At 33.8% G+C, this 14,699-nt stretch overlaps 1 protein-coding gene across 1 annotated transcript in view; it reads left to right on the top strand.

Annotated features, from left to right (window-relative positions):
* The window catches only part of LOC149806809 (uncharacterized), a 34,739-nt gene extending 20,104 nt beyond the window's left edge, over positions 1 to 14,635 (top strand). The window contains exons 4-7 of the mRNA XM_089958019.1: positions 11,106 to 11,226; positions 11,536 to 11,665; positions 13,119 to 13,247; positions 13,985 to 14,635. Coding sequence (XP_089814145.1) covers positions 11,106 to 11,226; positions 11,536 to 11,665; positions 13,119 to 13,247; positions 13,985 to 14,155 — 551 coding nt within the window. The 3' untranslated portion in view covers positions 14,156 to 14,635. The remainder of the gene's footprint in view (positions 1 to 11,105; positions 11,227 to 11,535; positions 11,666 to 13,118; positions 13,248 to 13,984) is intronic.
* Positions 14,636 to 14,699: the final 64 nt, after the last annotated feature.

Consider the following 14,699-nt stretch of genomic DNA (forward strand, 5'->3'; position numbering starts at 1 on the left):
ACGTAATTAAAATCATGGTACATAATGATACATAATTCTCTTTCCATTTGCTCCATTTTTCCACTGCTGCTGAATAAACGCCTCGTTTACGACGTTTATTTGAGTCTTTTCTACATAAAATTGTTCGGCAAGTCCCCCCTCCCCACCTCATCCGATGTCGTCAAGTAGAATAACCGACTTTCTTATAAAATAATACGTCTCCATTTGCGTGATGACATGTTAATATTTGGTAATGATTTATTTGGATGTTGCTAACTGTATGAGATTTAATTATGCAGACGGAACTTTTTCGAGTGGACGAAATGCTTTCCTTTTAAAGGAAGCGATAAATGTGTTGTCATGTGATTTTTTGGTCTTTGTCTGGTACACTGTTTTGTTCAAGTACAAGGTTAATTTATGTGTCTTTGTGTGTGTGTGTGTGTGTGTGTGTGTGTGTGTGCACAAAATCTCATTTTAGCCTATGCTGACCCTGTTATGATCTTGACAATTACGTCCGGTTGTAATCATCAAAGAGAAGAACTAGACAGATGTACGAAGCCCAAAACTCTATGATAACATTGTTGAGCCTGTAGACGTCGGCTTTTATAGACAATAATACAATATTAATCTTACTGTTGCATGCACTTTAGTCAACACTTCTTTCAGTAATGGAAACTTGACATTGGGAGACGTGTATCGGTGACAGAGATAATCTGATTACTTACCTTACATCACGATATGGAATAATTATTAATTCTTTATGCATAAATAAATTCGGTATATCAGTAATGTAACGTATACTTTTTACTGCAGTGAATTGCCGGAATACCAATTAGACTCTAATTTAGAAGTTCCCGTGTCACATGCTGACTTGAGCTAAAACTAGTACAGCCCAACTTAAAAACATATATGACGCACTGATCTGCTAACAATAACACGCGGCTCAAGCGAAATCAATACCAGTTACAATTATACATGATTTGTTATTTAAAATACTAAATTTGCGTTGATACTGATAAAGTTCTCTGTCTGTATATAAATGCGATTATACTAATAAATTTTCTGACTGTTTATGCTGATAAATATATATGAGATCACCGCTGATATTGTTCATGTAAATTATTTCAGTTGTATATTCTTAGTAAAGTGGTTAGAGCGTCGAAGACAGACATTTTTTCGATCAACCTATGGAAACTTACATCAAATTTCGAAACGTACAAGTATTTGTCGGCGTTAGTAAAAAAAAAATATTATAAGTGGGGTGGCGATCAGTGAAATGGGTAGTTGTACAACTTGACCCTGATGAATTTGCCTGGGCCCCTCTCCGAACCCAATTAAGGGTGTTCGTTTTTTATAGCACCCGTGGTTCACTTGGGGGCGGGTTTGTGTTTGATCACAGAATTAAAATTCAGCCTGGACAGACCTCTGAATCTCTAAAATTTCGTTCTAAAATTTCGGTCCGCACTTAGCGAGTCGCCAGAAGGTTACTCAATAAATATTCAACATCAGTCACTTTGGCGTGGCAATCTTCTTTTGCAATTGTTCTCTAAGATTTCACACAAGCCTTAGATTTACATTTAGTAACTAATAAATTAGCATTGACACATATAAAAGCAACATTCTTACAAGGTCCTGACTGTAAAATGGGCCTTTATGGGGAGTCCCCCTCCAAGTCGACGCCACCTTAATTTGGTTGGACCCACTCGCTTCTGCTGCTTGCCGGTATTGTAATTGTAAGTGGCTACTTTTGTACCTTATTAGTATGCATATTATTATTATTATTATTATTATTATTATTATTATTATTACTGTTATTACTGTTATTATTATTATTATTATTATTATTATTATTATTATTATTATTATTATTATTGACCCTGCCTTTTTAATAATAGCTTGGAACCTACTATCTGCACCTCCAACCGTCCATCACACTTTAGTTTCCGCTCAACAAATGTAAACTTAAAGATGTTATTGAGCATGCGTTTACATCATCTCTAGAAGATGTGCTTCAAGCCACATTCGAGGTATTATCTACAAGATCAATGTGACTGCTCAATATTGTATGTTTTGATCTTCTTTCTGCTGTATAATTTTCAAGTCGCTTGTGATTTAGGAATGAGCCATCGTATACCTAAACATCATCGCTGAAATATGCGGCATGCCACATAGTGGTTTCTATCTTCGATATCAATATCACACAAATAGTTTACGTTTACCATCACACCTTCTTTTTTGTCCTTAAATCCCAAAGCCTTTCGAAGTATATATATTTATATATAATTAACTGGCGTTTATTGTACGATACTTCAAGGTTAGTATGTTGAATATTTCTATCACAATTTTCATTTCATTCTAAACTTTTAAAGTCACTGAAATTTGTCTCAGGCACCAAAATGGGGTTCCTATGTTTAAGGTACGGTGATGACCCAAGGTACATTGAAGCTTTAGAGTTTTGTGGCAATTAATATATCATGTAGCACAGCAGTAGATCACGATTACTGATCAATTATTTTTGTACCCTCTTGGCAGATTTCCTCGAATATCTTTTGAGATAATGCTATGAAATTTGATTGCTTTCTCTGTCAGCCAAGTATCTTTAAAAAAGTCTTAATGCATAGTACAAAAAGGAGTAAAACATTTTTGATCCTCTAGTTTAGAGCAATTGTACAGGAAAGTTATATGTTGTGTAATAGGTGCGTATGGGTCATCTGGTGGTAATTCACAATGAATGTTTACTATGTAATATTATTCTTTTCCTTTTTACAGAATTGACGAAAACATTAAGTTACCGAAAATTTTCATTTTGCTTTACTTCAAAACGCTAAAACTATAATTTCATAGACAAGACAATCAGTAGATATATAGAAATATCAACCATGATTACAATCACACTGAGACTGGCTTAAATTATCTCAACATTGAGCACATTGTGTTCATCTCTAAAGTCTACATTAATATATACATTTAATTCTGAAGTGAATTGTTTCATTTAAGAACCCTCGTGTAACAAGATAACCGGGCGGGATTTCAGATTTACAACAGAACGCTTTCGATTGTGATACAAATACAATGTTTAATGACGAATGACTTGAATGAGAAAAGAATTATGATTGATACGTGCGTATAATATCGAAATATTTAATTAATTATCATAATCTGCACGAACTAAATGAAAATACTAATAAATGACCTTACACAGTACAAGAACAAGGGGTGACTGATTCACAGTGATTTCACAACGAAAGACTAAAATGGTATAGTAAAAATGTATTCACTCAAATAGTGAAAATGATGACAAAAAGTGACAGATGTACAAAATATCTTTAAAGTCCCCAAACACACTGGGTATTACAAACCCCAAAAATTAGCCCACGGCTAAAAGACTACATGTATGGAGTTAAACACTCCGTCACCAGCACACTGGGATACCAGTCACACTGGTCAATCATGCAGTCAGTATTACAGGTTGGTAAATCAAGCAATCAGCCCCCACCAATATCGGTCAGCAACGCCCGATCTCCTGCTACTTGACCAGCAACACTATTTACTCAGCTCTACGGCTGTTATGGTTCAGCTTCACAGCTGCTATGGTAAACTTATATGGTTAGCTCTACAGCTGGTACCACGTCGACTCCAATCATTCCGATAATTCTGATCACTCTGATCATTCTGGTCACTCTGGTCAGCTGAAAATACATCTAACACCGTGTACCATGCATGCACGTTCATATACGATAAAACGTATTGGGGTTATATACGGTAAGTGAAACATATTACATGATTGACACAATAATTACAAAACAATACACAAGTTCAGAAGTGAACCTAACCGTGCCTGACAAGAATCCTACGGTACTAAACGTTTCTTCAATATGCAACTTTATATTTTGCTGATATAATTCTCTTGCTAAGTCACAAACAAGAATAGAAAATATTTGCATGATACTACGAAAGCCAAAGCTACATCGAAAATATATAGAGATAAACGTTGTATTACAATAGTTATAACTTATACACAATAAATTAATACCTCACATACCTCTACAGCTGAAAATGTGCAAGTCCTGCTCACTGACAAGACGTTCCGCATAATGTAAAGATTTAGGCTTACGGTGAGGAATTTATACACAGACGATGCCACAATACATCGTCTGTGCGCTGGAAGTATTCGATTCTTCCCATCGAAAGCACTTCGCATGTGTGGCATAAGATGAACCAAACTCACTATTTCGAAATCTTTGTAGAATATACATAAATCACCCTCGGGTATCGTTGTACATAAAAAACGAAACCCGAGTACATGTATTTAATAAATTAAATGATTTATACAACTCCGTAACATCTCGACCGTTTTGACTCGTTAGCTGTGAAAATTAGTCATGCTTTTCAGAAATGTTTATTGTAATAAAACAATAAATATTATGTAAATGAATGGTGCAATAACATATGTATGATTTGGTGACCAAGAGCTCACCAGATACAGATACAAATTAGTATATTTCAGAGTGGGTAATTAACACTAAAATGTAGACTACAACAACCCATATGGACTTAATATCCACAGTAGGATGTAACTGAGCATGTCATCTTTAATTAATGCTCAAAGTTCTGTAATATTGATCTGTGAAACATGTTTGTTTCCAAGATACTTTATTTATGTAATGCGTATAGAATAGATGCTGAGGTGAAATGAAGCCAACTAATAATTCTGATAACTTTTTATTAATACTGAAAAGTACGTCACAGTGACTTTGTTTAGGTGTGCGACACATGGTCATTCTAAAAATTACAGAAAGGGGATAGTTTTAGAATTTTAGATCAGATGGGTACAATGATCAAGTTTGCCTTAGAAACACATATTCATCCTAAGATGCACACACTTTAAAAGATTTACTTCAATATGCTTCACAATATAGGTGTTTGGCCCACACGGGAACTGCAACACACCGTCAAATCGACGGTCAGATGTATGAACTATTCTACAACATAGTACGACCGAATTAGGGCATACGTATAAAATTACGACCGAATTAGGGCATACGTATAAAATTCATCAATAATCGTATTTTGTTGACGACAGCTTTACACTTACTTCTTGGTCATAAGAAGTATCATTACCTTGACACTGACCATGAGAAATGACCTAACGCATGCTATGCAAGACACTATACAATTATTATATGTCAGTATGCATACCTTGCTCGCAATATCTTAAACAGCTTCAGAGATATAAAACATTTATCTTCACGATGGAAGAAGGAAGGTTTTGTACGAAGCACTGCCATGTTATCACGGGTACAAGCACATCAAGTGTCAGTCAACATGTCGAATTATAGAACGTCTGATAGTCTGATAATACTAGTTTAAAGTGAGAACTAAGACATTAGAGATAAACAACTACGATATGAGTATAACCTTACCTTTGCAGATAAGAATTTGATCGGGTAAAAGGCACACCATCTAATATGTTTCATTTTCATATGCTTAACAGCTTCTATGCTTTCGCTGAACCATGAAAATAGGCATGACTTTAAAAATAGGATCACAAATGTGTTCGTTTCGACATGACCTTAGATCATTGTACATGAATATAAGAAGTTTAACCTCATTATCACTATCCAGGACAATTTCTAGATTTCTGAAAAAACGATAAAAGCAATGGTGATGTATGATATTAACCTTGATGAATACACAGAGAAAAGTAAAATATACATTGATGAGTCGTGCTGTACGTTTTATTGCACTATCTTCAGTGGCTTTGGATTTTACTTGCATATTGCTGAGAGGATCATTACATTGACATGCATGATAGATACACGAAACACCACCAAGCCATGGGTGTAGCGGCAAAACAATTGGTTTAGTAATTTATCTGTAACAATTGCACCCACTTTCTTAATTCAAGGTCCGAAAGAACATACTTAGAACAAATATACGCAGAATGAGTTCTTAGTGGAATCCGACGGTAGTTCAATTCTTTTGGGTGACATATCGACATTCTACAACTACACCAAGATATTGACATCATAGCGGGTTGAAGTAATTGGTTATAATGTAATCGATGTATATTGAAAATACCATTGGAGGAAAACTATACCTTTGATAATTCACTCCAATGACTCCAGTAATTTACGGACTAGCATCCAAAACTATGGTTATAGGCAGTGAATCGCAACCATTTCTAAGGTATGACCCATGAGCAAGCAAAATATGGTTAGAATGTGTGGATTTGAACGTTTAACACCCAGGAGCAAGCAATATATGGCTAGATGGTGTGGATTTGAACATTTATCACCCACGAGCAACCAATATATATATATATATATATATATATATATATATATATATATATATATATATATATATATATATATATAGAGAGAGAGAGAGAGAGAGAGAGAGAGAGAGAGAGAGAGAGGGTGTAGATATGAACATTTGCCACCCAGGAGCAAGTCTGCCAATCAAGAGAGATGACCAATGTTCTATATTGGATGTATGTCTGATTTCATCTCCTCATTTTCTTTAAACCTACATAAGGCTATTTGTTGAACATCTCAACAGTGTTTACGAAATGACCCGGGCCCAGCACTTCTCTCCGTGGGGCAAGACCCAAGGGTGCATTAAAAAAAAACCGTCATATATCTTATAGCCCTGACCTTTATAACGATACCTGCCAACTTTAAGCACTCCACGTGTAATGCTTAAAATTTTAAAATATTTTTTTAAGAATGTATCTCCGTCGAATGACTACAGACCCATTGGTAATTGTACAGTTCTACAAAAACTGGTACATATTCATACCCCACCTCCGATCATAACACTAAGTGTAAAGTGTTTACTTTGAACAGTGTAGTAAGAGATACACTAGATTACTAATGGATGAGATGATGGAGAGACAGACAGATGGGTACGTAAACATAACCCCACCTTGTCATAATTAAAAATATAACTAGTATTTGTTTTGTTATGGGGGGCTTATTTAAACATTATGAATGTCAATGATAATTATTAAAAGATTTTTGCATGTTTCCAATTTTTAAATTAAACGAAAATCTCCATGACTTTTTGACAGAGTAAATAGTTCATAAGACACGTTGTTCCTTACATGAGAAATAACATGATAAAAATTTACATATATTTCAAGTTAAGTGTATTGACAAGACTTTATTGTAATTTTCAGTATCGCGTATACTTCAGTTCAAAACTACAAACAACTCAACGTCAAACATGGCTTTCTTATTAATTTACAGCAAAATAATGTATATGCAACCCATGTCCTAATTGAAGTACTTGAAAAAGTTTTTTTAAGATAATGCTGATACGTTTATTTGCTGAAGAGAGAGAGAGAGAGTTTATTTACTTTTATTCCCATTTAATCAATATCAAAAACACTACATTGTAGATCCTGGTTATGAAGATACTATGCATTAATGCACACAATTGAATCTCATGAAACTGAGAATTCAGGAAACAGATTCTAGGGCAGCCATTTAGACTTCATATTACCATATTAATTTATTTTAAAGATAAAAATCATATCGAATGTAAAATCATTCACCCATCTTTCTTCCATCGCAACCTGCACGTGCTGTAAACATCGATAACATTAACGCCAGAAGAGAACCAAAATAGATCAATAATGATTCAGCGTTCGTAGTTCGCCGCTTTGAATCCCCTTTCGCATCGCCTTACGTGTCAACGTTCACCCTGGGTTGGAAGATTCGACATTTGTTTCGTCTGTTGGATTGTTTGATATTTTTCAAATTTCAGTCTATTTAATTTGCTACATATTCTCTCACTGCATCAACTTGTCATGAACATATGCAAGGCTGCATATCTTGAGCTGAGACGTGTCAGGTCCATTCGCAATTATCTGTCAGTTAATGCCACTAAAACACGTACGTGTTCTTTAGTACTTTCAAGATTGGACTAGTGTAACTCAGTTCTGTCTGGTTCGTCTCAATATCTGCTCCAGAAACTTCAAAAAGTTCAAAACACAGCTGCTCGGATCATCCTTAGAGTACCACGATCAGAGCACACCTCCCACCCACCGCTCTGTACCCAACACTGGTTATCCATTCGATCCAGAATCAAACAGAATTAGTTCTCTATGCTACGTTTCTGTTTCACTGACGGGCTCCACTCCAACATGCTATCCGAACTCACCCAGTGTACACACCAGCAAGATAATTACGCTCCTCTTCTGACACTCATATTCTCATTATCCCCACTATGAAAATGAAGTCAAATGGGCAACGTTCTTTTGCCTACCAGGGCCCAGGAACAAATTGCCCACTGAACTTAGACACAAAGACACAGTGATCTCATTCAAGAGCGCTCTTAAAACTCACTTATTTCGACAACAAGAACAGAATTATACACCTAATAATGTTTCCTTACCTTAATTATTTTCAGCATGTTTTTTGTTTTCTAATTTCATGGTGTTTGTTGTTTGTAATCATATCTTTATATGTGTCTTTTATTTTCTTAGGTGTTGCCTAATGTTGTAAATCGCTTAGAGCTTCTAAAGATTAGGCGCTATACAAAGTTCTCATTATTATTATCATTATTATTATTATTATTATTATTATTATTATTACATAAAGATCTTCTTTACAATCATATTTAAAAAAATCATCAGCTTCCACGTTAACAGCTTTAGTATTATTCCTAACATTTTCAGCTTGTTTTCTAACTTACCGGATAATACTACCCTTAATGCTTCAACAATTGGTACGATATCTGAGTTTTAAAGACCTACGGTATATGGGCATTGCTGCAATCAATAAGCTTATCTGCTTGGTGATCATACCACCTTCTTATGGACTCAAGAAACATTCGTCTTAGAACGTGGCCATTGGCTGATTAAGTCTAGTTTGTTGTGCAGAATATTGAGCTCACAATGGGGCACACTAATTCTCAAACCAACTGGATGAATGACCGGGTGTCGTACTTCCTCCTCCATATTCCGCAAAGTGGCGACACGTCTTGATTTTGCTTCAACATGGCTGATTATGAGAGTTTTACTATGTGCTTTCATTATCAATCCTTCTGGTTTTGTTTTGTAATTCACCTTTTTGTGGCCATATTTAGACTCTTTCTCCACCAGATAGCTATCTAGTCTTTATATCCATCGCTTCTCTTTTAGTCTCTTACTCTTTGTCAGATACAAAACGGATGACTCTAACCTGCCAGGGTAGTGATTGCTACATTAATCATGGAGCCAGAGAACTTTCTTTATCCATTATCGTGTGATCTTACTTTTTTCTAGCGTTTGGCTTTCACAATTGTTGTAATAGGTGATAAGATTGATATCATATATATATATATATATATATATATATATATATATATATATATATATATATATATATATATATATATATATATATATATATATATATATATATATATATATATATATATATATATATATATATATATATTGTAGATACTTTAGTCTATTACATATGGAATAGTATTATGAATATATGACCTTTATTCCAGCCTGCATTCTGTTTCAACCTCGCAAACAATGACACAGGACGCACACATGCAAAACAGTCTAAACACTAAGTGTGATCTAATATTATCTACAGTTTGTTCCATATAGGTTTAGGGTCTTATTTGTTGCAGTAGCCAATGGATAGTCACAGCGTCAACTAACTGTGTACATTTAATTCAATTTTGATCCGATGTTATGATGAATATGACTAGAATATCTTCTTCTCTTTCGTCGTCGTTTAGAAATCATTTTTTGATCTCGTGATGTCCCCTATATATTCGTCTTTGCAAGACGTTTTTAGTGTTTTATAAACACCGTAAAATTAATTTGATTCTTTTTCCTGGGGCTTCAGAAGCAATATGTTTGTCTACAATTTACAAAGATATCTAAATTAACAAAGATATTAGCTTCGAACTTGACAAGAATTCTTTTAATGTCTTTAGTTGGTATGCATGTGATAACCCATGAGTTTGATATATTGACAATTTAATTTAAAGAGTATAAAAGGTGAGTCGTGTTATCGTTCCAAAACCGTTTGTACAAATCTGTCTTAAAATCAAATATCAGGGCCCCGGCGATTTTAAATCAATGGACAATGTTTGATATAAAAAGACCTCATTCAAGCATCTGACTGTTCTTCTGATAGTCAATGAAATGGATGTGCGGGTTATAGACAATATGGCGTACTTCATTAAATGTCGGAGAATGGCTTGAAAAGAGGTTTTCACGACATATTTTTCTACTTTAATACATTCAAATATGTATTCTGTTTCATTGCAATTGTTTCCAGTTTAATTAATGTATTCTTTGTTCTGTTTCTGCCACTATTTTGTCTTATGACATATCATGATTAGCTCTGTTTTCTTTTGTTTGTTGTTATTTTTTGAGGAAACTTTCTCTACTTGATTCTAATTCCGATATTGTAGTGGTCAGGACATTACGCTTCCTATCATCTATATTATTTTCATTTCTTCATTTATTTTGTTTCTCACTATTTTGGAGATATTCTTTTGTCAGAATATTGCATAGTTTCTCTCCGCAAAAATTTAAGTGTCCGCAGGAGGAGTTTATCATTTAAATGACATAACATTTAACATGTAACATTCCTAGGATCGAGAAGCTTAATGATAAGGTTTGTATTATATATCTTCCTGTATTATGTTGATTTATTATTTCATTTATACGTGTATTTTTATGTAAAATAAATTCTTCTTCTTTTAATCAAGATTTTTTAAAATCAAAACATATATTGATCGTCTTAGAATTTTATATGTATGATAATCATAGCATGTTCAGATCTGTGTCTTAATTGAATATCACTAAAATAAATTAGTGATTCAAAATATGATTAACCTAAAAATAATCGATTCTGTTTAATAAGCTCCTTTCCATACTTATCTCCATGGTTCCGTATGTTCACGCCAAATATCTAAAAGATGATGATGTTCCTTCATTTTGAAACAAAAATCTTTGTTCATCGAGATCAATAATAATAATAATAATAATAATAATAACATCATGAGTAATGGTATTTTGGCTGTTTGGCAGATTTCATTTTCATGAGTGTTAGCAGGCCGCTTGGATCGTATTATTATTATTATTATTATTATTATTACAGTGATGTTGATCTATGCGCAAGCGCTGGAGGCCACATTCTTGATCCTCCCTCTCTTCGTGTGCCTATCTACGCGCTTTAGACTACTTGGTGGAGTTATCGGACTTATGTATGCCCTTGGATGGTAAGGAACATTTTTCTATTTCACATATTTTTCTGGTTATAATATCTTGCCAAATACAGACGGTGAAATTAGATTGGTATTTCATATCTATTTGCATTGTATATTATTCATTAGTATTTATTACAACTTGCTCTATGGGTAACATGTGTCTGTTGATCATTACAAGAAAAGTTTGAGAAACACAATCACATTATAATGTATATAATGGTTTTAAGTTTTATACTGAGAAAAGTATTATAAATTAAAAATTCAATTTACAATCAATTTCTCTGTAAAGAATTTAAATTTCAAGGTTGTCTAATTTTACAGGTCTGTCCTCTTGCTATATAATTTTGTGGTAACAGTCAAATGCTTGGTGGAAAAGAAGAATAATTTACAACATAATGATATTTCAAGTGTGGCTCAGGATGGCCAATCAGACACCAGTGTCGATGTTGAGGTACATCTGCATTATTTTAATTCGTTATTGACTCTTAAACATTTGCAACTTACATAAAATAATTCAGTCAAGGATATAAGGAAAAAAATAAAGTAGAGTAAGTACAAACATGCTTTTTGAGATAAAAATAATTTTGTTGTGTTTGAAAAAGTCTCCATAGTACATGAAACATACTGGTCAGCGTTTAAGTTCCTAATATCAGCGTTGTTTCCTCTAAGACTGACGGTTTCTCATGTCTGTCATGATGAGAGAAAACAAGAGAAAGCAAACTAAAAGAATAGATATTCAGATTGCTTTAGAACCATAAATATTTATAAGTTATTGCAATGATTTGTCGATAATCCATTTATAAATGCATAAATCACGCGTTTTACTACCTTCAACATACGTGACCCGATGATAGCTTTGGTCTTTAGGTGCTGTTCATGTTGATTCTTTGTTGTCAAGTTATCGATCAATTAGCCATCGGTTATTTATTATGAGTATTAGACAAAACACGTCTAGGTGATCAGCAGGAGTAATGCACTGAGAGTATGCAGGGACTATAAGACGAGTTATTTTGGAGTTACAATCTCTCATTTATTGTTAGATGGCATAGTTCTTTATGAGTATCCAGTTTGAATATATAGCAAATTAACGACTGTTGGAAGATATCATACAAATAATGTCACTTGGTACTGTACTGTTTTCTTCATGTTATCTACTTTGAAAACTACTGTATTGTCTCGCCAGCTAATAATAACCAAGACAAATAAACACTTTTATTTAGTCTTGCACCTAGCTCTGTTTATATGACACCCATGTATGTAATGTTCATATTCATTTTACATTGCACAACCCACAATGTGTAAAAGTAGATCACAATTAACTACGTTTCACACTTCATCGATTTTGTTAAGTCATTACCATAGTTTCTCTCACATCGTTGTATGTACATTCGTGAAATTTAACGGATGTATTCATCTTAGTACCGTTACATATTGCAAAGAAGAGACACGGAACAGCGGCCATTTCTTTACTCTCCTGCAATCACAATACATTTTGGATTATCTCAGTTTCCTGGAGATTTATGTTTTCCTGGAATGTTAAGGAGTTTGATTCAGGAAAGTTTTAACGACCTGCATACAATATTGCCCGACCAAAAAATCCTACCCACATTATGGTTGCAATTAAAATTATTTACTAATTAAGATATTAATTCATTATTATATGCTACCTCAGATTACTCATGCAAGTTTATTCAATATTGACAAAATAAGGCCTGTACACTTTTTCATTTTTTAATACGGTACTATCAAGACCGACAATAAACATTCACGATTTCCTGATTTGCTAAAGTACATGCCGCTAAAGAAAGCAGCTTCTCTCACAATAAATTGCATGCACCTTTAAAGATGTCGATTTTGGGCAAGTAGCACAAATTTAACACACTATTTCTGATCACGTGTTCAAGTTGCTGGACGAGACGGCCGTCTTAACAGTGATGATTCAGCTTCCAGCGTACATCTGTTTAATGTGCATTGTCGGAAAATTCATCACCAGAATTTACGATTGCATTAAAACAGGAGAATATACACGTCAGGTAGAGTATTGTAAAATTCAATAAACTATATCTTAACACGAGGTAAATAAAGATTGTGCGGAGTGTATCAACATTTACAGATTGCAAACAATATTATAAAATAAAGTGACAGGAACATTTTTATTAATTATTATGCATGTAACATTTACAGCATTTTTAATTTATAATATCAGTACAGTGAAGATAGTTTAGAAGAAATATTGACTCATATGAGACGATAATATATTTCACATGCTGAAAATTGAATTCTGAAAATATTGTTTTCAAGTCAATATGAAAGATAGTATTAGTTTTCAAATTTTAATTTAAGCTAAACTTGAAAGGTACTTGTCCATATATAGACCAATGACTACGTGTAACTTCCATGTGTATATAATAGTGAGGTAAAACATACATCATGCTTTGACTGATCATGATAATCCAGAGATTCCCTGCATATATAAGTTCCTCATATTACCTCATTCCTCGTGATACCAACGTGTCCGGCGATTCAATCACATTACACTTAAAGTATGTGATTAAATAAATTTGCTCCCACCTTGGTAATTGTATTGTCTCGATATCCATTCGATTCTTCTCTGAACATGTTGACAGCTGTTATATTTATTGTGCAATCATGATGTCAGACTTAGTGCCTTGTATTTTAGCGCACAAAGAATGTTGATTTTATATTTGTCTTTAATGTTATGTATTGGTCATTATCAAGTATTCTTCACATTGCTATATCTTTCTTCAAGCAGGAAAAGAATGAAGTATTGGCGAAAAATAATGAAATATATGTCAAGTACCTAATGGATCCAGTTAGAATGAAAGCCACGCAAGTCTCCCGATTCTCTCTCTCTCTCTCTCTCTCTCTCTCTCTCTCTCTGAGATTTGTCAATTACGCCAATTTTCTCAACCTCAAGTAATGATGGTGAAAAACTTCTATCAACGCAAGAAATGACAAAGTAACCATAGAAAATTAATTTCAATACATATTGACAATCGAAACATTTTCAGTAAAAATGATCGATCTCGGTCTCTCTCGCGTCCGTTCTCAAATTCGTCAATGTAGTAAAGAACATGACAATTAAAAGATAATCATACAAATTATATTAAGAACCAAACATATCACTGTCTGGTCACTGCACCTAAGCATTTTGGAACAATTTTAAAACTGGGAAAGGCGCATGGGGCGATATTCACAATCACAAAACGATTAGCGGCCTCAAGATTTCCCAGAAATGTGAGCATACATTTACCCCACAATTGAATAACATTGTAATTTGTGTATCATTGACATATAATCATAGCGTTGATTGAGAATCAATAGTATACTATATATTATAAAACTAAAACTAATAGATCAAAAGGCACTTTAAAATTACAAAGTTGAAATGTTCATCGAGATTAGTTGCATGTTTCTTCTATCGTTTCTCTACTGCAATCTCTCTCGACCGATTCATTTGAATT

The sequence above is a fragment of the Sinohyriopsis cumingii genome, chromosome 1, assembly GCF_028554795.1.
Source record: "Sinohyriopsis cumingii isolate HCF-2022 chromosome 1, ASM2855479v2, whole genome shotgun sequence".
NCBI lineage: Eukaryota > Metazoa > Mollusca > Bivalvia > Unionida > Unionidae > Sinohyriopsis > Sinohyriopsis cumingii.